At 37.6% G+C, this 27,741-nt stretch overlaps 1 protein-coding gene across 1 annotated transcript in view; it reads right to left on the bottom strand.

Annotated features, from left to right (window-relative positions):
- LOC122804162 (myoglobin-like) overlaps positions 1-27,741 on the bottom strand; it is a 49,417-nt gene that overhangs the window by 5,954 nt on the left and 15,722 nt on the right. The window contains exon 2 of the mRNA XM_044073851.1: positions 26,369-26,591. Within this exon, the coding sequence (XP_043929786.1) occupies positions 26,369-26,591 (223 nt within the window). The remainder of the gene's footprint in view (positions 1-26,368; positions 26,592-27,741) is intronic.

The following is a 27,741-nucleotide window of genomic DNA, read 5'->3' as shown; positions in this document are numbered from 1 at the left end:
CTGTCTAAATACCTGAAGGACCTTCGGTGTGTATGTAAAGACTCCTGGTCTTTTTTAGACAACTTCAACAACATTCCGTTCGATGATGGGAATAATTTTCTCACCATCGACGTTGTTGACTTATACACCTCCATTCCACACCAAGAAGCTGTGGAATGGATTTCCCTCCTGCTCTTAGACTGTGGAGCACCACAGACTGAAATTGATTTGGTTACAGAAGTCTTGGACATAGTCCTTTCATGTAATTATTTCCTTTTTGATAAGGATTACTTTTTACAGAAAAAAGGCGTGGCGATGGGCTCGCCTTGTGGGGCCTCAGTCGCCAACTTCTTTATGGGTTTTTGGGAAAAGAACTTCCTTTTTTCCAGTGAAAGGATGCAGACAGTGAAATTTTACACACGTTACCTGGATGATATTTTCATCCTCTTCCATGGTAATGACACAGAAGCCGTAGACTTCTTACAGTTTCTAAATGGTACTACTGACTTCTTGAAATTCACTTCTAATTTTTCACCTGTAGAAATCGATTACCTCGATGTAAAGTTGAGAAAGGAAGGGAACACCTACACATCTTGTGTTTACAGAAAGCCAACTTACTGTAATTCGTTCCTGCACTTCACAAGCCACCATCCCTTCAAACAAAAGAAATCTATTGTGAAGGGCCAAATGGTTAGGGCTGTTAGAATGTGTAGTGATTTTGACACCTTTCAGAACGAATGCACACTTTTGTGTAACATGTTCCTTAATAGGGGTTACCCGAGGAATCTCATTGATGAAATTAGGCTTGAAGTTACAGCCAAAAGGATAAACGGGGTTTATAAACCTATCTTGCAAAGCCATGTACTACTTGACCTTAGTTCTAACAACACACTACTGTCACCCATTGAGTGTTCCCCCTCTCCTAATGACATCTCTCTGACCAACCATGTACGCGATTTTGCCATTAGTTACGTCCACACATTTAGTCTTAACACTCAGACTACCACTGCATTGATTAAGAAAAACTGGCAATTTATCTTGGGGAGTCCTGGCCTCTCTGAGAAACTAGGCCCCTGTCCCAATTTTGTCTTCAAGAGGAACAACAATCTTAAGGAACTTCTACAGAGGGACCTAACTAAAAAAACCTTTAACAGGCACAGGGATGTACCCATGTGGTTTTGCAACTGGTGTTACAAAATGAAGGTAGGGCAGACCTACACTATAAGGGACAGGAAGTTTTTAATCCAAGTTCCACTCAACTGTGAAAGTAGATCAGTTGTATACCTGGCTCTTTGTGATTGCTGTCCCTCATTTTATCTGGGAAAGACTGATCGCAGACTTAGGGACCGTGTCTATGAGCATATGTATGCAATTAAGAAAAACTCTGATGTTAACGCTTTGGCTAAACACATTGCCAACCACCCTGGGCACTCTTTCTCGTTTATGGCCATAGATCAAGTGACCAATAACATCCGGGGAGGCCCAATAACTCTACTCTTAGAAGTACGTGAACTGGAGTGGCAACTGCGTTTAGACGCATTTTGCTACCTGGGTTTAAACGAAAACTGTAACATCTCAGCAGTACTCAAATTGAGGAGCTATTTAAGGTAGTACCCCCCTTTGCAGATATTCCTTACTTTCTTATGCATACATAAAGCCTTTTTAAAACATACAAATTTTTTTGTTTCTGACTTCATGTGACGTGCCTTTGTTGTAGCACCTCTCATGTTAAATATTGCCTAGATTTTAGTTATTATTGTTGTTTATACAATAATATCTTTAAGGTACACAGTTGCTCATTATGGTTCATACTTATAATGGATTACCATTACTTTTTTACTAAGATTTAATCCATTACTGCATATTATACTTACTTTTTTATGAGTTGCTATTTGAATGACTTTTTATGTTGAATTTTTACTTTAATGTTATGATTTCTTTCACATATTTTAAGAATTTTAAATATGTCATTTTAAATTTTATGTTTATTTCTTTGGTAACATTCCACACTGTGAAATGCTTATTACTAACATGAATTAATGTTTGCATTTTCTCTTTGAGGAACAAGTTGTTCTTGTGAAGGCTTCTACTTGTTTACCAATTACTACAATGAGTTTCACCTTATCATGTTGTCATTTCCCTTTTGCTTTGTATAAAAGGGGCGTGCACTTTTACCTCATTGTTAATTTGTTTTCTCTGAGGAAGCTGCACCTTTGTGCGGCGAAAACGTTTGTGATAAATAAATTCGTTAAGACTACCTACTTGTTGTTGCTGGTACAAGGGCTCCGTGGTACGTTTGTGGATTCCAGTTGTTCTTGTCTTTTGCATTTACCCGCCATATGAAGATATTTTGGAATCTTCCATAGGAAACCAGTACAAATGTTCAGTTGGAGTCGGAAAGCAAGGGAAGGAACAGGAAACTGTTGCAACTCTAACACAGTCAATGTTGTGGAGTGACAGGTCAGTGAGTTCCCATATGAAAGAGCAATGGATGACACAGGATGAAACTGAACTGAATGTGGCACTGGAAGATGATCTGGAACTTTCTATAGAATGCCTGCAGGAAAGGAAGAACAAATGAATGTACCTTCAGTTTAGAAGAAAATGATCTAAGAGAAGAGTTGCTAGATTTAATAGACATGGAGAGACATATTAAGATCAATGAATGAAATAGACTACAGAAAGTCAATAAAACCCAAAAAGTTAGAAGTTTGATGAAACAAATGAACACACTAATTAGGACTGTCCATAGAGATTTGTGTGATATAACAGAAGTGAATAGAATATATTACTGTGCAGCTAAATTAATAACAGATGAAGTCTTGCTACAAGAACACAGGGTAGTAAGGAAAAACAAGGGGAGAAATCAAATGTCATCATGGAAGGATCGAATAGAAGAAAACTATAAAGCAATTAAGACAAGAAATGTCACTGTTAGAAAAGTACAGAAGAAGGAAGAGATCAACAAAAATATTCAGAAAGCTAGACGTGATAAAAGCAACATGCAGTATTATAACAGATCAGGATATATCATGCAGCATTGCAAATAATAAACTAAAAACATCAGCACAGGCAGAAAAACGTAGAAGATATGTAAATAAATATAAAGGAAAAGTACAAAATAAGCAATTTATTGGTAATCCAAAAAAGTTTTTTAGTGAATTGGTAAAGAAGGCAAAAGGAATTGAAATACCACCAAAAATAGAATAAATATATAGATTTTGGAGAAATATCTATGAAGATTTATTTATTTATTTTTTTATTTATTTTACATTTGTTGACCGGGCTAGTCTAGCTGGAGTCATGTCCATTTTCAGTAGAGGCCTGGGGAGAAAAGCTCCAAGAATAATACAGATTTTCTTTACAAAGTTAAAAACAAGAGTTATACAGATAATAGAGATAGCAATATTACAAAAAAAAGTTGTTTTTTTTGTTTTTTGTTTTTTTGTGGAACATAACAAAAATGCTAAATGGATAGAAGAAGTAAAAGAAAGAATAAAAAGTTCAAATGTAGAGGATATGAAATGGGGTAAAGTAATAGCTGGAGAGATTGAAACAAAGTTAAGAAAAGCTCCTAATTGGAAAATCCAAGGCCCAGATGCAGTACCTAACATCTGGGAAAAGTATTAACATATTTGCGTGAACGTTTAGCCATGAGTAAGAGCTATTTATATGCTCACTCTGAATAGACACCAGCCTGGTTAACAACAGGAAAAACAATGCTCCTACTTAAGAGAGAACCTGCATATCCTAAAAACTATAAACCAATAACTTGCCTTCCGAGGGCATATAAAATGTAAACTGGACAAACATAAATGAAGAAAACAAGGCACAGAAACATGACTGGAAGCATAAAATGTTAAAAGTTTAATGAGGTAATTGCTTTCACACCAAATACTAGTGCTTCTTCAGACCATAGGAGTTTATAGTCATTTAGAAGAAAACTCAATCATGGCAATAGAACAAAGGGGTAATAAAGGAAAGTTATATGGAACAAAGGATCATTTGTTGTTAAATAAAGTCATAGTGGAGAACTGTAAAAAGGGGAATAATCTAAGTATGGCATGGACAGACTACAAAAAACATTTGACAGTATCCCACATTCGTGGATAAAAGATTGCTTAAAAATATATAAGATACAAAATACACTGATCAATTACATTACAGCAACCATGAAACAGTGGCAAACAACTTTGCAGTTAAACCATGATAGAGGACAAATTATTATTCCAGGGATAAAAATTCAAAGGGTGATATTCCAGGGTGACCATGTCACCACTGTTCTTTTGTACTGCCTTAACCCATTAAGCAGTCTGCTTAACAGATTAGTCACAACTACAATTTGGATCAAAGATAACAACAAAGTGTAAAGACTTCTCATTTTCATTTTGTAGATGATTTAAAACTGTATAGTTCATCAGATGAGGAACTAAATGCACAACTGCAAGTGGTTAAAACTTTTTCAGATGATATAAGAATGCCATTTTGTCTTGATAAATGTACAAAAGAAACCTTTAAAGCAGGAAAGCTGCAACACTACGAAAACATCAGTTTGGGACAAGAATGTGTTACAAATGAACTTGAGCAAGAGGGAGTGTATAAATATTTGGGAATTGATGATGGATCAACAATAAAGAACAAATGTGAATAAAGCTTAGTACGGAATATTTTAGAAAACTTAAATTGGTTGCTTCATGCTCATCAAATGATTTATAAAAATCAGTGCATCCAGGATTACATATTCCCTGTGCTGAAGGAGGTATGGGCCTCCTTGAAAGTGATTACATGTAGAGATCTGCAATCATGGAACTTCTTGCATATCAGCTGGCTTCACAAGGCCCAAATGTAGTGAAAGTTTTGAAATGTGAGAATAAGTCTAAGATGACTTCATTGCTTAGTGTAACAGAAGCATATCGCTGTCAAGCGGGAATGTAAATCAAACCAGAAGCAGAAAAAAAATCAGGTAGCAACTGAAAAAAAAACATATATACAGTGGATATAAAAAGTGTACATACACCTGTTAAAATGCCAGGTTTTTATGATATAAAAAATGAGACCACAATAAATAATTTCAAAACTTTCCCCACCTTTAATGTGACCTATAACCTGTGCAATTCAATTGAAAAACAAAGAAATCTGTTAGAGGAAAAATATAGAAAATAAAAAATGTACAATAAGCTGGTTGCATAAGTATACACACCCTTAAACTAATACTTTGTTGAAGCACCTTTTTATTTAATTACAGCATTCAGTCTTCTTGGGTACACACCTGCCAACAATTAAAGAGACTCTGATTAACCCCAAATACAGTTCAGCTGTCCTAGTAGGATTTTTCCTGACATTTACTCAGTTGCCTGCTACAGCAAAAGCCATGGTTCGCAGAGAGATTACAAAGTATCAAAGGGATCTCACTGTTGTAAGTTATCAGTCAGGAGAAGGGTACAAAAAATTTCCAAAGCATTGGATATACCATGGAACACAGTGAAGGCAGTCATCAAAAAGTGTAGAAAATATGTGACAGCAGTGATGTGGCAAAGTGGTGCAGTGGTTAGCATTATCGCCTCACAGCAAGATGTTCTCACTTTGATTCTCGGCTGGAGCGCCTTCTGTGTGGAGTCTGCATGTCCTCACCGTGGTCGAGTGATGTTAAAGACATGCAGGTAGGTGTGTTTGTGAATGGGCGTGCCTTCTTTGAAGGTTGGGCATCAGGCTGGCAACTCGGCACTGTAAAAATCCACTGCCAATCATTAGTGGACAGGATGTTCCGCTATGGCGACCCCTAACCGGGAAAAGCCGAAAGACTTTTTAGTGACGTGGCAAAGAACTGAACTTCCCTCCAAAACTGATCAAAAGACAAGACAAAAACTGGTCAGGGAGACTGCTAAGAGACCTACAGCAACACTAAAGGAGCTGCAGGAATTTCTGGCAAGTACTGGTTGTATACTACATGTGATAACAATCTCCCGTATTCTCCATATGTCTGGATTATGGGATAGGATTGCAAGACAGAAGCCTTTTCTTACACAGAAAAACATCCAGACCCAGCTAAAATTTGCAAAACAATTTATCAAGTCTCCCAAAAGCATGTGGGAAAATGTGTTATGGTCTGATGAGACCAAGACTGAACTTTTTGGCCACAATTCCAAAAGGCACGTTTGGCTCAAAAACAACACTTTGCATCACCAAAAGTACACCATCCCCATAGTGAAACATGGTGGTGGCAGTATCATGCTTTGGGAATGCTTTTCAAAAGTTGGAACTGGGGCTTTAGTCAAGGTGAATGGAATTAGGAACAGTTCCAAATACCAGTCACTTTTGGCCCAAAATCTTCAGGGGTCTGCTAGAAAGCTGAAGATGAAGAAGAATTTCACCTTTCAACACAACAACCACTAGCATACATCCAAATCAACAAAAGAATGGCTTCACCAGAAGAAAATTAAAGTTTTGGAATGGCTTAGCCAGAGTCCAGACCTAAATTCAATATAAAATCTGTGGGGTGACCTGAAGAGGGCTGTGCACAAGAGATGCCCTCGCAATCTGACAGATTTGGAGCACTTTTGCAAGGAAGAGTGGGCAAATATTGCCAAGTCAAGATGTGCCATGCTAATAGACTCCTACCCAAGAAGATTGAATGCTGTAATTAAAACAAAAGGTGCTTCAACAAAGTATTAGTTTAAGGGTGTGCACACTTATGCAACCAGCGTATTGTACGTTTTTTATTTTTTATATTTTTCCCCTTACAGATTTGTTTTTCAATTGAATTGTACAGGTTATAGGTCACATTAAAGGTAGGAAAAGTTTTGAAATGATTTATTGTGGTCTCATTTTTTATATTACAAAACCTGGCATTTTAACAAGGTTGTGTACATTTTTTATATCCACTGTAGATGAGAAATGAGAGCTTAAGAAGTATAGGAATGAGAAAGAACATAACTGAAGAAATATGGGAAGAGCTGGATTAAAATAAGATTTATGACCAAATCTCTGATGTGACTCTGGTTATGAATTAGTTTAGGTGTTGTGTACTGTGCCACCATTCTAAGAGAATATAATAAATATGATGCTTTGGTTTGATATATTGCAGCATGGCTGACAAGAAATTTCTCAATCAACAAATGCCCAAAGTACAAGATGCCAAGAATCTCAACACTGATTGCTGTTTCTCATAGAAAATCACTGTTCATGGGATTTCAGACTGTGTACAAGCAGTGATTCCCTTATTTTGGGACATTTCTCCCTTCTTCAAGTTGGTTTGACTGTAGAGTTGATCAGTTTGGGGATGGGGGCTTGCCTTTCATATAGGAGGGGGAGACTGGGATGCCTGCCTCACTGCAAAAAAAAAAAAAAAAAACACTTGCAGCTGCTCATTAGTTTTTGGCATTTCTGATGCTTGAGGTTTGGTCATTTGATGTTTCATAGGAGAATTCTACAAGGGCATCATTACTGCTGAAAGGACAATTGCCAGAAGAAATGTATCTCGCTGAAGGCTTTGGCAATTCTTTATGATAACAGCTCCTTACTTAACTTTCACACATAACTACATTCTAACTGCCATGTGCAACTCTGGCCTTTGATTTCAGTGCTAAGTACTTTGATTTAAGTTTCTAAAGAGATTCACACACATACTGGCAATTCACAATCACAATGCTTCCTATTCCATAGGTATCTCTGGATGTAATTTATTAATTTAGATGTTACGTGCTCTCCTTCATCTTTGTTTTGCCTTTGAATGTGACAACCACATTGTTCATGACATCCATACTTTTCACATGAAACACAATACCACAGGAGGTCAATACCTTCTATTCTTTCACCTGACCAGACTGAAACTTGAGTATACATTTGATGAAATCTGTTCCACCTTTGGGTATTTTTTTTCATTAGTTTAAGAACAAGTAAAGCAATACACATAAAGTGGAAATTGACAGCGATACTGGCTATTGATTTTAGACTCATGGACAAAAATAAAAGAAGTAAATGTAACTAAGCAGAACAGAGTAGCTCATGCTACTTACCTTGTCTGTGTCATGACATTGAAATAATTCTGTTATAGTCACTAATTACTTTATTTTTGGTCTTTTGTACTATTCCTGACAATAGAAAACTGGCTCTCTACCAATGACATTCATATATACATTGGGTCTCCTCTATATTATTCTCAGGTGAGGAAGACTGGGGCTAAGTGATAGGATGATGATACTCTTCTCCCTACATGCATTGCAACAACAAGAAAGTGTATGCTTCTGTCGCGTTCACACTTCTAAAGGGATGCTCATTATGTGCAAATGTATTTTGACTGCTATTTATGAAAGTCCTCCTGTCTCCATCAGGAGGTTGTCAAGTGTTGCCTCATCCCTTATTATTCACCTGTGAAGAGGATGTGGTCTTCTATCTGCTCATTGTCCCCCCCCCCCCCAACATCAAGCCAGTCATCATCAACTAAGCCCAAAGTCAATGTTGTGGCAGCTTGTAGTTCAGGATGATTTTTTCCCTCCTGCACTGCATTAAAGACAGTATATTATATCTGTTTAACATATTGAAAGAAAGGGTTTTAGTAATTGTTTGCATCTTTAAAAGTGTTAGTACTGGATGGCTTAAATTAGCCTATATGCCAGTGGAACAGAATATTTACTTTGGTAATATCTTTCTGCACGTCAGCCTGAATGGCAGTTTAACTTAGATGGCTAAGACTATGGACTGTTATAAGCTTCTACCTAAAGTCCAGGGTCCTAGTTATTCAATTTTCACTTGCAAACTCTGTAACTCTAAGCAAGTAACTTAGATGATGACACTGGATTCTTGCTGAAAAGGGAGCCTTGTGTCTAGTGGCCTTACCCAGTTAACAAATATATACACAAAAAAAAAAGAAGAAAGGAATATAGACTGTGAATACAGTAGCCCAACACTGACCACATATCATTTTTGAACAATTTCTGATTCATCTTGTGGGTTAACAGAGTTAAGAACATTCATTTAATTAACAGCAATGTTTTTCACATGGACTCACTGTTACCAGACCTGTCCTTCATCTTCTCCTGTCTTCCTCCTATAGAAATGACTGATTATTTTATCAAGCAGAATCATTCATGGTGGATGGTGCATGAAATGCATGTGTCTGTTGTGCTGGTGACTCAAGTCTGAGAAGCACACTGAATTCTGAAAGGCTGATGAAGGTAGTAATCCAGTGACATTTTTTCTCACAGGAAAGAAGAAGGGTTTTAGATTTTTAATTGCTCTCTGTCGGTTCCATTTGTTTTCACCATTTTGCCTAGTAACATTGTTAAATCTTTTGTCTAAAATGCTTCCTCAAAATGTAGATGCATGATTTTGCTATAAGGTTGGAGGCATATTCACACATGCACTTGTAAAATTTCCCACCCATCCATATCCAAATGTAATGCTCCTGTGACCTCCAGGGAAAGAGATTGACCACTGATCACTGTACACCCCTTCCCAATAAGAAGGGTAGCCATATGCATATCCTTCTTCTACTGGTGGTCCTCTGATGCCTGCAGTTGAGTCATAATCCCAGCCACTATGGCTATGTACACACATTGTTATAGAGTTACATGTCAGGAAGTTAAAGTTTTGATTCCAACTTGCAATTCTGGCATTACCTTATTTCAAATGCTATGCATTGATTTTCATTTACAATGTCACATCTTTCAAAAGTGATGAGAGGGTTCAGAGAGTTTTTATTATAAAAAAATCAATAGAGTAAAGCATCTGCATCATGAGGATAAACTTTCCATGCTAAGACCACACTCAGTTGGTGAACATGTTTGAGAAGTGATTTTATTAGCATTTGCAAATGCTTTCATGATGAGATATGAGGTATGAAGACATCCATGCAAGATTAACCTCTAACCCTTTGGTCGCTCTGTCTGGCAACTTCCTGTGCACTATCTTTCCATCGTACTGTATGCTCATTCCCCACCCTCACTGCACTTCTTTCCATCTGCTGTACTTCAGTGTCTGTTCTATCCACACCCATCTTTATCATCCTCCTTATCATCCTACAATAACTCTGTAAATATAACTGTCCAGACTTCTTAGATAGATTCTAGCTTTGTTAGTCAGCCTTCTACTATGTAATTATAATGTTTTTGCATGTTGAATATATCATTAGATGTACTTTCACTATGTCAGACACACTTCTACAATATTGTTATAACGTTTTGTATGCTTAATGTTGTATTTCTGCTCTTCATCAGAATTTGTAGGACATATAAAAAAGACAGTGATGTAGTTAATAATTTAACTGTAGCAGAAATTGATTTACTAAATGAATTAAGTGGTAATGACAGAATACGAGTGATGAAACCGGACAAGGGTGGGGGGTAGTACTTATGGACAAATGGGATTATACAAAAAGGATGATGGATATATTGGCTAAGGAAAACCAATATGGTTTAGTTTCAAGAAATGAGATAAATATATCATATAAGAAGATAGACCTTGCTTTGGAAGATAACTTGTTACAAGGGTTGATAGATGTTGATTTATACAATTTTTTAAAGGTCCCAAAACCTGTTATACCAGTTATTTTTGGTATACCAAAATCCACAAGTCCATACATGACCCCCCCCCCCCCTTGAGACCTATAGCTTCATCCCAAGGGTCTAAGACACAACCTTTAGCTATTTATGTGGATTATAAATTAAAGAAGTTTCATAGTAAATACTCCCATATTTTGGTTGACTCTTGGGATTTTTTGAACAAAGTGGGTAAGTGTTCATACAATGATGAAACTATATTTATTACAATTGATGTTAGGGATTTGTTTTCAGTCATACCCCAGAATGAAGGATTGATTTGGTTTGAAGAAATGTTAATTGAAATGGATTTTTTAACAGGAGACAAATTTAAGTTAGTACTAGAGAATATGGAATTAGTTTTAAAATACAACTATCTATATTTCCAAGGAGATTATTATCACCAAAAAGAAGGGGTGGCAATGGGGTTGGCATGCGCCCCGATATATGCGAATATTATAATGTTGTATTGGGAATGTAAATATGTGTTTACTTCAGAATATAATAATTATATCACAAAATATTTTAGATTTTTGGATGATATTTTTGTCCTGTGGAATGGTCCCCATGATAAGATAGACAAATTTATATATTATATTAATCGTACCACTACATTTTTAGAATTTACATACCAGGTAGGTAAAGATCACATACATTTTTTTAGATGTGAAGTTAAACAAGGATTATATAAATAAGTGTTATAAATCTAATATATATAGGAAGGAACATTATTCCAATGCCTACCTACACTTTGAAAGTGACCACCCTTATCAATTGAAAAAGAACATAGTCAAAGGACAAATGATAAGAATGGCTAGGATGATTTCAGATGAGGATGAATTTTTAAACGAAGCTAACAATGTTGAAAAAATGTTTCATGAAAGAGGATACCCTGCTGCATTAACTAGATCTATAAAGGAATATGTCCAACAAGGAAGATGCGACAATTTATATGCCCCCCCTTTTGACAAAAGGTGGTTTTTTTGACCCTAATACAATTAATAGTAATTCCTATAGATTAGATACTAAAAATACAGACAGCATAAGCACTTTACCATACCTAACCCTCACATACTATAAGGGTATAGGATGGTTGAAAAAGTGTATAAATGAGACTTGGGAGATGTTTAGGGAAATGTTGACCAAAACTAATATATTTCAGTATACTATTAAATACAGTTACAGGAGGAACAAAAATATTAAGAATATTGTTGAAAGGAAGAGAACAACAAATGTGCAAGGGACCTGTAGGAAATATGGAACTTTTAAATGTGGCAGATGTGCACAGTGTACCTACATTGCTGAATTAAAGGAAGTTAGAATACCCAGCTTGGGAATGACATTTTGGGCTAATAGGTATAACAGTTGTTATACAAAAGGAGTAGTGTATTTAGCATTCTGTAAAGCCTGTTGGAACTACTATATAGGGAAAACCGAACGCCATCTCAGGACTAGAATCTATGAGCACATTAGAGACATTAATAAACACAATGAGAATAATGCCCTATATAGACACGTGTTAGTCTGTAAAGATGCAGACTTCAAATGTTGGGTAATAGAGGAGGTGAAATATCCTGAAAGGGGTGGTGATTGGGAAACACAACTGGAGTTTAGAGAAATGATTTGGCAGCTAAGACTCGATGCATGCTGTGGTAAGGGTCTAAATGACCATATTTCTATTACCCCAGCATTGAAATTACTTGCGGCAGACCCAAAGAAACATAATAGTATTAATAACAACAATAAAAATAAAAATAAAAATAACAATTAGAAAACAGGTTAAAAGGGCAGCGTGTTTTTCGAGTTTTTTCAAGTATTACATTATATGACCTAATAGTTGCAATGGGTATTATATCAACTTATTTATTCAATTATTTATATATTTATTTGGTATCTTTTAGACAATATGCAGGGACCATTTCAATCCATAAGAGGGAACTTAAATTAGTTAAATTAGTTAAATTAGTTTACTTAAATTAGTCAAAATTATTGGAACTATTGAATTTCATTGATTTGGTGACATTGTTCTATATCTGTTACATATTTTTTTATATTTATACAAATATTTATACAAATATTATTATATTTATCATATTTATATAATATTTATACCTTTATTCATTACATATACATGTATTAGGGGTTTTCATGATGTCTTTGATGTATTTATTTATGCAACAACATATATTATTTATTATTAGGGGTTTTCATGATGTCTTTGATGTATTTATTTATGCAACAACAGATATAAATATTTGTATAGTGAATTTTACAGTGATTTTTGTAGTGAACTACCTTTTATAGTTTAGTACTTTTAAATGCCAACAACGGGCATATTCATTTTAACATAGATAGAATTTAACATAGATATATTTTAACATATATATATTTATATATTTAAATATGTAAATATTTTAAATGTTTGTTATGAATACACTGGTTTTCATTGTTTTGGTGATCGCAGATATAGGATAAGACAGCACGGAATTGTTTATATTCCGGTGGAACTGGCTGTCCTTGATTACATTATTTTATTAAGTTATTTTATTTTATTAAGTTGTGGTGGTACAAAGTTCCTGGGTAGCACTAATTTACTGTTCCTGTATATGTATCAAAACACTACATATTATACACTATATATTATATATATATATATATATATATATATATATATATATATATATATATATATATATATATATATATATATATTTTTTTTTTTTTGGCGGTTAATATGCAAGATGGTTCTTTAAGAAATAATTTATTGATTAATCAATCTTGATTGCCAGCCCATTTTGTATGTATATAAGACACAAGATCTGTTTGTTAATTGATTCTGAAGAAGTCTCCGGATGGAGACGAAAGCACTCAATCAGTGGATGTATTAAGCTTTGTTTTATCTGGTGGATTTATTAAACCTGTTTTTTACCCTATTGGACTATTCGTTCTGCGTTTGTGGATCATATATTGGGATTGAGAAGACAGCCTTTATTGTTACCGGAGCTGTATTGTTTTTGGTTCAGTCTACAGTTTTGTGCACTTGGTTACTAGTTGACTAGATTCTAGCTTTGTTAGTCAGCCTTCTACTATGTAATTATAATGTTATTGCATGTTGACTATATCATTAGATGTACTTTCACTATGTCAGACAGACTTCTACAATATTGTTATAACATTTTGTATGCTTAATGTTGTATTTCTGCGCTTCATCTGAACTGTGATTTACTTCCTTGCCTGCTGTTACTTTGTGCTCACTTCTCACGGGCTGAGTCTAAAATAAGTCCACCTGGATTAATGCTCCACCATTGTAAACAACTGGTATGTAAATAAATATTAGCCACAATCTTTTTAATAGCACTTTATATATCCAGCTTTGGACCAAAGAGGAATAATATAACTGTAAACATCCCTATTAAAAATTTAGGTTAAAAAAGATTTTTATTATAGAATGGGTAGATTGTTGAATTTTTTTCCAAGGGTCTTCCCAGGATCTGTTTGGTTGTTTCATAATTTTAATGAATGTAAGACGGGTTTGAGTGCAAAGTTCAGGGGCAAAGTGAATGACCTACATTATACGACTTGCAAACACCTAGATGGCACTGTTTAAAGCCTTGAGTTTAAGTTACTTTACAACGAGCACTGAATTTCAGTGTTCAATATTTTTAAGAAAATGAGTAGACTATGCTGAGAAATGGCACCACAGTCTGAACGCATTTTGTGGACACAGCAAAATATTAATACCATGTTAACCCCCGTTTCCTAGATCCAAGATTGGGAAGACTAATTTTGAGATGTTCTTGTGAGCCAGGGATCCCCTATGGAATCTAGAATCATAATCCAGTGAATCATCCCTCCCCGATCACATTTTTTGCAGATGACCTGTCAAACGCCAACCAAACAACATTAGATGTATCACATGGTTTGATATCAGGACCTTTACTCTTCAATATATTTATAAATAAAATGCATACAGCCTCCCAACCGGAAAATCTGACCCAATATGCAGAAAGCTCAACTCAAGAATTTGTGCTGTCTCTTCAGTCAAACAGCTTCAAGATGATCCCCAGCCATCCACTATAAACACTGAAAACTGACTACAGCAATCTTAATTACTCTTAAATCAAAAGAAAATTAAACTAATGGTATTTTCACTACAACCCAACAATCAAACTACTGAAGCTTAAATATACTATTGGTCAATAATGCAAGAATTAAACTTGGGAAAATTGCAAAACTTTTGGGAATAGTATTTACCTACATATTTACATTCATTCAGCACATCTGATATGCAGTTCAAGGATGCAGTCATAAACTAGTATTTCTTTTTAAAGTGAAACTTTTTCTATCAGAACATGCACATAAGACCATAGCTCGTATCTATCTACTCCCTAGTCTCCTATATGTCGCATTAGTTTTGCCTAACCTACAGTCCTATAGCTAGCCAAACTGAAGCCATCTTATAATAAAACTGCAATGTTTGCACAGTCACATTAACCAAACACATCCCTGTCTTACCCTTCTGTCCTTTAACTGGCTAGAGCTAACTAACCAATTGGCCTACACATACATAAACACTACCCAGAACATCCTCTATAGCTCAGACAGATGTTCTGCCATCAGCTAGGTATTGAAAAGGATGCACACCCCATGTAGAATGCAGAACCAACACTAAGTCCTTACTTAAAAAATCTAAAATTAAGCACGGTGACTGTTAATACTCAATATACATTGCTAAACAGTGGAACTCACTCCCAATAAATAGCAGAAATACATCTTTACATCTTCTCAATTTAACATCTCACTGAATATGTACCTGTCAGAAATGGTCCTGCACTTATAACACCTTCATTACTAAGCCTTGTTCTTATTCAGATATTATCCCATCTGTATTTTAAAAATCCCAGTGAAATTATACCTATCACCAAACAGCCCTGCTCTTCTACCAACAACATTACTAAGACCCCCCTCCTTATGCAGCCAAATCTAATAAATATAGAATCCTCACACTTTATCTTCTGTTTATGTCTCAAGGGAATAACTGCTTGGATAAAATATGCATGTGCCTCATCTGCTGACTGGGTACTAACATTACAGTGTGACTACATAACTACACTGTAAAATAATGCTGAATGTTCTGTAGCTATGCATCACTTTAGCTTGCTGAAAATATTGCACTGTGTACTTAATATAGCGATCACTTGTTAAATTATATACATCTCAGGATTATATACATAGTTTTATAGTTGTATTTGTTTGCTCATGCTAATTCCCTGTGCAAAAACATGTAATGCGGAACATTTCTTCTCAAGCCTCTACTGAAAAGGGGCTTTGCCTATTCAGACTTTCCTGGCAATCAAAAGTAAATGAATAAAACAAACACATAAATAAATGAGTGCAGTAACTTAATTGCCAGTAATCCACATGATGATCATGTGAATACTTGACCACAAAATCTGGAAAGCACGTGAGCGTCCTTGAGGACTCACTAAAGGATAGTGTGAGAAAATTAGACGGGTATGTCCAACAAATATTTTGTGCCAGTCTGGCAGCAAGTAATGATGGTGGAGAGAGATTTTTAAGAGAGTAGGGGCTGCCAAAAAGCTCCTATGAGGTCAGAGAGGAATTAGCAGCGGTGCAAACACTGGGGCTACTGACTAACCGTACTACACATAGGTTCATAGGCGTGTACTAGGCTATTGATCACTGGGGCATTTTTAAGCCTAGCCATGCATCCCACATCTCTGATAAGTTCTGGAACCACAAGTGTAAGCAGGAGCTTGAGAGATGAAACATTTACAGGCTACCTGTGCCCATTAAATACATAAGTGCCAAACCAGGGATGAATTTCTTGTTCCCCATCGAAATGCACTAGGTACACTTGAATTGACTTAGGAAGAAACCATGCTTCACATGGATGTGGAGTCTGTTCCAGAGAAGGGGTAATCTCTGGGATACAAAACTGTCTCCCCAGCAGGTCCTATTTAAATCACAGGCAATATTTAAGTTTTTAGATTGGGTAATTCTGATGCTGTTTTGCAGATATGCAGGAGGTTCATCACGTTGAGGTCCAACAATGCCTTGTATGCAGGTAGACATCTCCCCTCAACAGCCTGTAAGAGACAGAATACAGGGATTGGGATTTGAGGTGGTCTGCATAGGAGATTTTACTTAAACTCTGTATTCTTTTAGTGAGGAATCTCAGTGCACATTCCAATTTTTGGATGTGCCTGGTTAGGTACATGCTAAAGGGGGCATTATACAAAAATGATCAGGCTGATGAATGCTGAATACAGTGAAACAATGACCTCCTTGGACTTAGATGCCATACTTTTGTTTGTAAGTTACACATCATAGAATGATTTCCTCACTACTGCAGACAAGTGGTGGTCAAAGGCTAGATTACTGTCTATGTTTGTCCACAAGTCCTTGACTACCACTTTGACTATTAGGGTATGCTGTCAATATGATAGTTACCAGGAGTGGATCATGACTTCCCAAAGGATACTATTATGCATTCCTTGGCATTTAGTTTTAGTCCATGGATCTGACACCAGTTTTGTCTGTGACAGCCATTCTTGGAGAACATTACTCTCAGTGGGACATTCTATGACTGTTCCTAGTTTGCAATTGTCTGTAAATTTGGTCAGTCAGATGCCCTTGACATCGGTCTTGACATCAGAGGAGTAGATCCCAAAAAAGAAGTGGTCCCAAGACTGATCCCCAAAGGAATCTGCTGGTGACATGCCTCTTTGTAGAGGTGGACTCCCCAGTTCTAACTTCCAGGGGCCTGCCTGTGAGCCAGCTGGCTATGGTTTATCCCTAACCTCTTGAGTTTATCTATAATGCCTGGGTGGGAAATTGTGGCAAATGTATTTGCCAGGTCAAGGTAGGCAGTGTGAACTGTTTTGTCCTTGTCTACTGCTTTGGAAACCTTCTCAAAAAAGTCCACCAGGATAAATAGGCATGACCTAACTTGATAAAATTTGACTGGGTCCAATGCCTGGAAGTTTCCTATGTCATTATTGATCATTTCCATGATAATTATTTCCATGGCTTTGCTAGCTCCATATAAGTGGTTCCATTAACAATGAGTTCTGCACACAATTGTGTATTGTCTTTGAGGTTGTGGACATAGTTAAAGAATGCCTTGTGGTTGCCTTTGGCCTGGGAGGCCACATTTATCTCAAATTCAGCTTCGTTAGACTTGGGAGGGTGGCCTAATGGTTAAGGTGTTTGCCTTATAAACACAAGGTACAGTGTTTGAGTCTCAGAAGGGATAATTGGCTAGGCTTAAAATGGCTCGCAAGGGCAGTTAGCTTAATACTATTCTATGAACTTATTTTTCCTCCGAGTTGTTTGTTTGGTTTGATGAGAGTGTTTTTATCCGGCTGGGTGCTACACCTCCTAATTTTTGCCATGATTTTCTTCCTTCTGTTATAGAGCCAAATGATGCTGTGATTCCACCAGGGTGATTTGTTTTTGAGATAGTTCTGTACTTAATCATGGTGGATATAGTTACCACTGTGCAGCTATTAACATGCTTATATAGGGGTTCTGTGACCAGTACTGCTTAGGCAGCAGTGTTCTCAAGGTTTAGGGGGAGTCTATACGTTTTTCCAGATTATCATTTAACGGTAGAAATTTAGCTTTAGAGTAGTTCTTGAAAAGTCCAAGGTTAGCTGGGGTTTCCAGTTTTATTTTCACTTCAAAGGAGATGGTTTTGTGGTCTGCACTTACAAGAGAGGACATTGCACTGAGGGTGTGCAGCATTCTCCCCTATTAGTGAGGCCAGATCCAACATGTTTGCACCCCTGGTTGGGGTATTAACAATCTGGTCAAGGGAGTTTGTGTTTACGAAATCCAGGAGTCTCTGTGCCTGCAGTTTTGGTGTTGTATCTGATTCCCAGTTAATAGCAGGGTAATTAAAGTTACTTGTGAATATGACATTGGGCTGTATAATGCATGTTTTCATTAAGCTTAAATACATGTTATGACTTTCCTGGGTCATAGAGGGGGCCTATAGCTTGCAAGGAAGTGGTATTGGATTTTGGCTATGGTGATTTAAATGTGGAAAAGCTCAAGTGCATCATCTTGTTTGCCTAACCTTTAGATATATTTATTTTTTATGTAAATTAAGACACCTCCCTATTTAGTTGCTGCTTGTGTAGTAGCTAATCTAAATGTTTGAAAGGTATTATAGCCTAGCATTGCTGGGGTGCTCTCTGCAGCTTAAAGCCATGTCTCCAAGATTGCACAGATGTCAGCATTCTGTAGGGTATGGAAAGCTTATAGAGAGTGGAATTTTTTGTTTATACTCCTAGCAATGAGCAATAGCATCTTCAGATTTTCTTGGTTTTGATTTGCTATGTCAGAAGTATTTTCAGTTTGGCATTGCATAAAAAGGCACTATTGGAGAGGGAAATCTTTTAGCTAATATTTGAAAGCCTAGAGGATAGGTTCAGATCTTCCCTAGTAAAGCAGTGTAGTCTGTTGACCATCTCCTCAGATGCTGGCAAATATTGCACCCCCTTAGAATGACAGAAGAAACTAAGTCAATTATCAAAGTCAGTCATCTTCTGTTTGTATTGTGGCATCATCCTTTGAGTAGGTAGAATGTTGCTCAATGTTAGGCTCATACCAGCCTGGAACACATATTCCAAGAGCTCCATGATGTCTCTCTTTATATAGTCTAGTGAGGTACGCCTCTAGTAATTTACACCCACCTGGACTAAGACTGAGTCATACAGGTGGTTCAATGCCCTGAGGGCATGCGTAATATGGTGGATTCTGGTCTTTGATAAGTAATTAATCATTAGTTTCTCCTAGCTCAGCCTTGTGAGATGAACATTGATGTGTTTCACAGTGGCGACTCCAATGACTAAAATGTTGGATTGTGTGGTGGCATTCCTTATGGGTTTAGAAGTAGAGACTCCATGAGATGTGGCTGTATGTGTTGTTGTGGGTGTTGTTTTGAAAGACAGTATTTGTGGCTGATTTGTTATGTGTGCTTCATCTAGGGGGTCTCTGGCAATTAGAAAGGTAACATTTAAGTGGGTTAGCATATGGGGGTCTATGTGTCTGCTTAGTGCTGTTCGATGGGGGAAGCATGTGTACTACTGACAGCCTGATTGATATTAGGAATTCCTTTATATGAGAGTTTTGCTTGCAGTGACATTGTGCAAATAAATCTCTCACATACCTTATTGGTTTGTTTGAGAGCAATAACTGGTTAACAGTAAATATGAGACATTTGCTACATTGTCTCAGGATATCCATAACAACTAAGGTGGCAACAGATATAGTGGGAAAGTTCACATCCATGGCGACACACCGTTTTTATAGATGGTTGTGCTGTGAATATAAAGTAATGTCAAGAATATCTAGCTTCCAGCTGTCGGGGCAGTGCTTGTCACTGTGCAAACTAGTTGTCTTGTGTGCAACTAGATATTGATGAAATTTCAAGAGTGCTTTTACAGGAAAAATATGAGCTCATGGTGTCTGCGTCTATAGAGGACACTGCTGAACACTTGAAGGAAAACTACAAAAGTAGACCCTGACAATTTCTGGATGAAGTATTTAGGGATATATTCTGAAGTTAGGTTAGGCAGTACTTACTGAAAGTAAAGAATTAGCTTTGCCAGGAATGATAAATAGTGAGACTCTCCTAACTGGCTACTACTAGTGCTGATCTCACCTTAGCTTCACATTGCTGGGAAACAATGCCCATTTGCTTCTTCTCTCAATAGAAACAAAACTCTAGCAATAATCCCAAGATGAGAAGCAGACCATAGGGTCTTTAGTGATCGACAGTCTTGTCTCAAATGATACAGTGGTGTGCAGGCTTGTAGATTTTCCTAGTAGATGCCTTGAATAGCAAACCAGACCATTTAGATCCAGTTCAAGAAACAGAAACTCAGTGTATCACCATTACATCCTGAAAACTATGAATGACTGTCCCAACTGATATCGTGAAAAAAAAAGTCTCACAGTGTGCCATAGCAATGCACTGCTTGTGGCTACAAGCTCCTAAACACGATGGCTCACCACCTACCATCAATGAGGTACAGACAGTAGATTACATCTGCTGGCTAAAGGAAAGAAGGATTCACCATCAGGAACTAAAACATTGCTGTCCTCTTCCAGCTCTGTGATCTCATCACCATGACATAATTACTGCACCATCTCCTTTTTAAATAGTTACTGTATTAAGTCATCTGAAGCAAAAGGGTCAGGTATTCATGTCTAAAGAAACCTACCTTTCTTGTACTTAGTACTGACACCATGGATAGCATGCTAGTAAGAAACAGACTATCCTATCTCACAATAATAAGAAGGTTGCATCTGACAACCTGCTACTGCTCACGAGGCACCCTAAGTTAAAACAATAAAAATGAGCAGTCAAGCACTGGACAGGAGAGCTTTTCCATCAAGTCCTGTTTATGTCAGCATTTCATGTGATGCTTAGAATAGACATTAACGTGGTGTAATTTGCTTATGAGTATGTTGAATATATTGCCTAAGTCTATCTCCAGCTGTACCCCAGACTATCTGACCAAATCCCTTATTTTATTTGCACATTTTATTCCAAATACAAGACAAATCACAAACTATCTACTCCATAATACTTAGTATGTCAAATAAAGGGTCATTGGAAATACTGTAAGCAAGTCATACTAAGTCAGTGATATTATTATTTATTTTATTAAGAAATCATTTTGCATGTACACCTAAACATTTACAATAAATACAGCAATAACAATAGCAATGAATCATTTGCAAATGTAAATCTAAAAGAAGTGTACCAAACTTTTAATTAAATGAACTATCCACTTGGTCCTGTTAAAAAATGTAAACCCTAGAGTTGGTGCAAATGACCCTGTCAGGCTTGCAAGAGACCATCCCAAAGAGATGAAACCCAAGGAATCATTTAAAAGAATACTGTGTATCACATGTCAGAATCAGGGAGGCTACATGGTTCCAGAGAAATGGGGCAAAATAAGAAAACAAGAGCCTACTGAAAGTCTCTAGTCAGGCATCTAGGACAGTTAGCAGCCACACTCTGGATGAAATGTGTTATCTTGCAGTGGCACAGGGCTTTAGTAACTTCATACATTAAGCCATCCATAGATAATGTGGGGTATGATAAGTGAGGAGGGCTTCCATTTATCACAAATCCCATGTCATCCATTTGATAAGGCATGTATGAGGCAAGCTATCAATTAAACCAGCTGCAGATTTGTACAGCTGCTGCACATGGGACAGATCACATCAGACAATCCAAGGTAGAGAGCCTTACATTAGTCAAGGAGGACAAAACCAAAGCATTTACCACTGCTCCATACATCAAGGTAAATAATGCCTAATTTGAACTATGTTGATAAGAAAGAGGTATGACATCCTGACAACAGCAAACACATTTGTCAATGAATGTCAACTTGCCATCAGGAACTACACCTAGATTGCAGATACACAAAAGTCAAAGTCTGGTTAATTATTTCCACAGTTTACCAGTGGAGAGAGCAATGGAAAATTAGATAGATGGACAGGAGTACAAATGAGTACTGGCTCATTCTTAGCCAGTTTTAGTTTATTCTTTTTTTTCATTCTCCCATAACCTTATGTGATGGCTCCAGTACCAATACTTAATTAGCTCATTCATTCTAGGGACATGGGAGGCAGGTCTCCTGGACTCCATGAAAACCTTATAGTTCATTCATTCTAAGGACATGAGAGATGAGTCTCCTGGACTCCATTAAAACCTTATGGCCCATTCATCTATGGATATGACAGGTAGCTCTCCCAGGCTGGGTGAAAGCCGTATGGCCCATTCATTCTAAGGACATGGGAGGCAGCTCTCCTGGGCTCCATGAAAACCTTATGGCCCATTCATTCTAGGGACATGGAAGGCAGCACTCCTGGGCTTCATGAAAACCTCATGGCCCATTCATTCTAGGGACATGGAAGTCAGCCATCCTATGCTGGCCGAAAACCATGTGGCCCATTCATTCATGGGACATGGAAGGTGGCTTTCCTGGTCTTCAAGAAAACCATATGGCCCATTCATTCTAAGGACATGGGGGGCAGTTGTCTTGGGCTGGGCAAAAGCTTTATGGCCCATTCATTCAAGGGACATGGAAGGCAGCTGTCCTAGGCTGGGTGAAAACCGCATGGCGCATTCATTCTAGGGACATGGAAGGTGGCTCTCCTGGTCTCCATGAAAAACATATGGCCCATTCATTCTACAGAAATGGGAGGCAGCTCTCCTGGACTCCATGAAAGCCTTTTAGACCATTCTTTCTAATGAAATGTGAGGCAGCTCTCCCAGGCTGGGTGAAAGCTTTATGGCCCAGGGGCATGGAAGGCAGCTCTCCTGGGCTTGGTGAAAACTGTATGGCCCATTTGTTCCTACCTGGGAATCCAGAATAGTCTTTCCATACCTAGCAAGAGTCAGGTGGTAGGGAGTGGAGCATCTTGCTGGTCCTGGGAGGTGACCTACCCTCTCCAAATTGGGAGAACCCCACCCTCTTTGGCAGCTCCTCTGAGCCTGATATTGCTGCTTGCAAGGAGAATCATGTCTCCACTTGTTGAATTCCCCTTGGTTTTATTGGTACTACACACCATGGCAGCTTGACCTAAGCTGTCTGAAATGTCACTCAGTAAAACTGAGTGTTCCTTCTAGGTATCACCCTTTTGGTAGCCAGAGCCACGTCCCTCCCCTCAGGATGGGTTGTTAGAGCTAATAATAACATAGTTAATAGTATCTTGACAAAAGGTTAAAGTAAACACCACAGCCAAAATTTAATCCAGTCATGATATCATTGTCATATGTCTCAGAACAAACAGAACCAACAGAAAATACCACACTCCTTCAAATTCTTCAGCAGTTTAAAATTGACACAAAATCTGGGCAGCTCTCCCTACTAGGAAGGCACAAGTAGCACAAAGTCCAAAATCAAGTCCTTCATTCAGGAAATAAGAGTCTTTCAGACATCATGGACACAACAGTAGAGAATGAGCCAAACAGCAACAGTACTCTGATCCTACGAATGTTCCAATTTCCCTTCTTTCACCATCTATCCCTCAACAACAGCTCAATTCACAAGTTCACAAACTCATGTAAAGCTCTTACCAAAATCAAAGAAGCAAAGTGGAAAGTAATAACAAATTGTACACTGCAGTAACATAATATAGATCCAAACAATGAAGATTCTGCAGCAAGGCTGTGCCATTAGGGAGGTGCACACAACCACTGGATCCACCAATGCATGAATGCAATAACTTCACAATTAAATAAGCAATCACTTTTAAAAGTTTTAAGAAAATGACATAAAACAAGTAACAAAGTTTGCACTTATACTAGGGTCAGCAGAGGCAGTAACATCACTGCAGTCATAAATTGCCGCTGCCATTCACCATGCTCCATTACTGTTATTGGGAGACTTTTAAGGTAAAGTCCACACTGCGATTTTAGTCTAACAAAACCAGCCTCTGAAGACTGATTCTTTGTTTCTATGGTCTGTAAATAGACAAACAAAGAATATCAGGGCATATACAATTACTTGGCCTAACCTGTTGGCCTGTTACTCACCCAGCATAGTGAATAAGCTGCCCCAGGAAGAACCCTGTAATACATTTCTTCCTACCCATTCCTGCTGCATGTATACTTACATCTGTCTTGTGCCATCTACTCACCTACCGTTTCAATATCACCTGTTTCTCTTGAAGGTAGTTCCATGCATTCACAACACTTTATGAGAAAAAAATACATTTCACATCACTTCTGAGTTACCTGCTCATTGTTCCTACGGTGCAGCCCTTCTCTTTTCATGTCTTTTTTAGCAGTGCTACACTCTTGTTTGTACTGCTTCTTTTAGGAAATTTGAAAGATTTTATCATGTCTACATTCCATTCCTCTGAGCTGTCCAGATTTTCACACTAAATCTAGATTTTATATTTTTGATATGTTCCTCATAACATTTGTGTGTGTGTGTGTGGGGAGGGAGTTGGCAAATCAATGAGATCTGAATTCACTAAATAATGACAGACATTTGAGTTTCAGACTTCATTTCCCTCTGAAAATGCATGATGACACAGTACCTTTATTCTAGCAACGTTCTAAGTGTATAAGAGCAATATTTAAAATGTGTCTCTATTTTTGGGCATTTGCCCCCTATTTTTTTCTTTGTCCAGATTTCTTGTGCTAAGAGGCTGAGATGTATGCTACACTCTCTCTCTCTCTCTAATAAATATATATATATATATATATATATATATATATATATATATATATATATATATGGTTCTACCTGACTTCACCGACACGCCGGAACATCGACAGCGAAATCGAGAGCCGCAGAAGAGCGAAAGTGCAGAAGACCGACGCGACGGGACCCAGAAGATCGACAGTGCAGAAGACCGACCCGACGGATGAAAGCACCGGCGCTGAGGATGCCGAAATGGGAAAAGGCTGTGTAAGTATGCGGTAGTGACGGACGTTAGGGTGCGAGTAAGGTAAGTGTGGATAGGGGTGGGTTAAGTGAGTTAGGGTTAGGGAGCGGGTCAGGTAAGTGTGCGGTAGTGAATGTGTTTGGGTTAGGGGCGGGATAAGTGAGTTAGGGTTAGGGAGCGGGTCAGGTAAGTGTGCGGTAGTGATTGTGTTTGGGTTAGGCGGGATAAGTGAGTTAGGGTTAGGGAGCGGGTCAGGTAAGTGTGCGGTAGTGACGGACCTTAGGGTTAGGGTTTGGGTCAGGGTTGTAGGTAGTTGTGTATGTGAGGTTTAGTGTGGGTTTGCAGGGATTTTGGTGTGCTTGTGTTGTGTATGTGGTTTTTGGATGGGGAATGTGTTTTGTTTGTTGATTGTGGTGTGTGAAGTGTATAAGGTTTCGTGTTTGTGTACCGTCGGTTATTTCGTTGTCGGGCATGTGGATTTTCGTGTTTTTGTACTGTCGGTTATGTGGTTTCGGTGATTGCGTTGTCGGTGTTGTGGTGTTTCGGTGAAGTCAGGTAGAACCATATATATATATAGAGAGAGAGAGAGAGAGTGTGAGCGAGACAGAGTGTGAGAAACATATATAAGCATACCAGTGGGGATTGTTTAATGTTGAATATATCCCAAACTGTTATATTAGAGAAGATCAGGACATTAAATACTGAACATGCCTCCATATCATTTAATATCTAGAATTCATATTAAAAACTGCCCCAATCATGGCAAGTCTGGTGCTGCTTAACACCGGCAATGGTAATAAGCTTCATGTGCAAGTGTACTGCATGCACAGTGAAAACACAGCAGTGCTAAGTTCATCAGACTAGTGTACACATAGTGAAAATACAAATCAGGCCAGGTTCTGCATACTAGTGCATATACAGTGAAAACATAAACCATGCCAGGTTCAGCAGCCAACCACCACATAATTATTTGTTTCAAAGTTTACCAAGCAGTTTACTATTTGAAGAAGGAGTGTATGTCTGTTTGAGGGTCTGGAGCTGAACTGGGGCAGAAAAAAGGTTGCTGCTTCTGGTGTGATCCCACCCATCTGTAGATATTTAGTAGACTGCTGTCACAAAATTTGCAGAGAATTAACAACCTTTCCTGCTGTCTCATTCTACAAGGTGTGCAGGTTTCTGGCCACTGAATCCGAAAAGTATGTGCAGAACAGCAAATGGAATATTTACCTTCGGGCATGCATTAACTTACAGTTCAGACAGTGCAACTGATATAAGGAATAACAAAGAATATTTTGCATTTCTGCTTCCACTGACTGAATGGCAATATGCAGAGATAGTGCATAATATTAACCAATCAACAACTAGTATCATCCTTCCTTGTGTTCGAATGCTTTAAGTTTGCTTACCTGAAATTCCTCCACTGGAATTTTGTGCTGGTTAACATGTGAGCAGGCCAATTTGCGCAGCTCACTTTCATGGCTTCCCTTCTTCTTTATCACGCTTAGCAAAGTCTTGACGACTAGGTCCCCATGCTTCTTTAGCTCTGGACAGTTCCTCATCTCTGCCTCAGTAGCAAGATTTTTGAACTTCTCAAAAAGCATCTGGCTTGATTTCGATTTTTTAAACAGCCTAAAACAAAGAATAATCAAGCATTTGTTAAATTGTCAGTGCACTTTCTACGCCATGCAGATGTAACAATGCAGCGATTTTCTCTGCCATTTTCTTTAAGCTTGTTGTTTCACTGTGTACCATTGTGTTATAAGGCTGAAAATACATCTTAAACAGACAACAGAACTTTTCTGTTTCCTTAAATCAATGTATTATTTCTTAGAAATATGAAGTTTTCTGAAGTGATATTATAACATTCAACTCATTATTATTATTAATTGATAAACGTGTTTTCTTTTTCATTTTACTAAAATGAGTTACAAAAAAACATTAAACCTGAGACTTGTTTCATTTTCAGAGTACGAGATTTCTCCACATTTCACAGTGTAGGCAATATTGCCTTTTTTCTGCTGCAGAAGGTCCTTCATATATTCTTTAAAGCTTCACCACACACCACCCTGAAGATTTCAGAAAACTCCAATAGTACCTGTCCTGTTGTAGGGAGGCTACATTCAAAACAAATGATTGTTGGAATCCTTGGTGAAATGATATCATAAATATAGCAAAACTCATGCAAGTGAAATAAAAACAGCTAAAAATCAAAACTCACCAAAAAAAGGGATAAGCAAGTTTGCATTAGTCATTGTTTTAGCTCCATTTAAAGATTCTAGATATCATGAAAAATTGCTGAACTTTGAACCAAATGTTGGTCCACATTGCAGACACTAAATTGCAAAAAGTTGCTACAGAATACAACAAAACAATTACTTGTCATGCTTTCTGAGTTCATACTTTCTACCAGCACTTTATCTGTGCCCAGTTATACTGAGCTGGTAGCAAATACCTACCCCCTCCCAGTGCTCCATTTACTTGGACATGCCCCCAACTCATGTGCTTGCTGTAAGAAAACAATGCATGTGTACTAGCTAGTAAAACGAAGACACCTCAACATGATGGCAATTGGAATATTAAATATTCTTTAATGAAACACATACATTTCTCCATTATACTGATGATCATTGATCTTGGTACAAGAACATTCCATGTCAGATTATCATTGAAGGACCGACCATAGAGCTTTCAGGTTTATCAACTTTTTTACATAGGAAATGCAAAATAATATTTATACTAATTGCTAAAAATGTGGCCCAAGGCATCAGGGAAATTCCAG

This window comes from Protopterus annectens, chromosome 6.part0 (genome assembly GCF_019279795.1).
Source record: "Protopterus annectens isolate FY-2018-M chromosome 6.part0, PAN1.0, whole genome shotgun sequence".
NCBI classification, from domain to species: Eukaryota; Metazoa; Chordata; order Ceratodontiformes; family Protopteridae; genus Protopterus; species Protopterus annectens.
The sequence above is the reverse complement of the archived record's forward strand: the minus strand, read 5'-3'. Positions and strand labels throughout refer to the sequence as shown.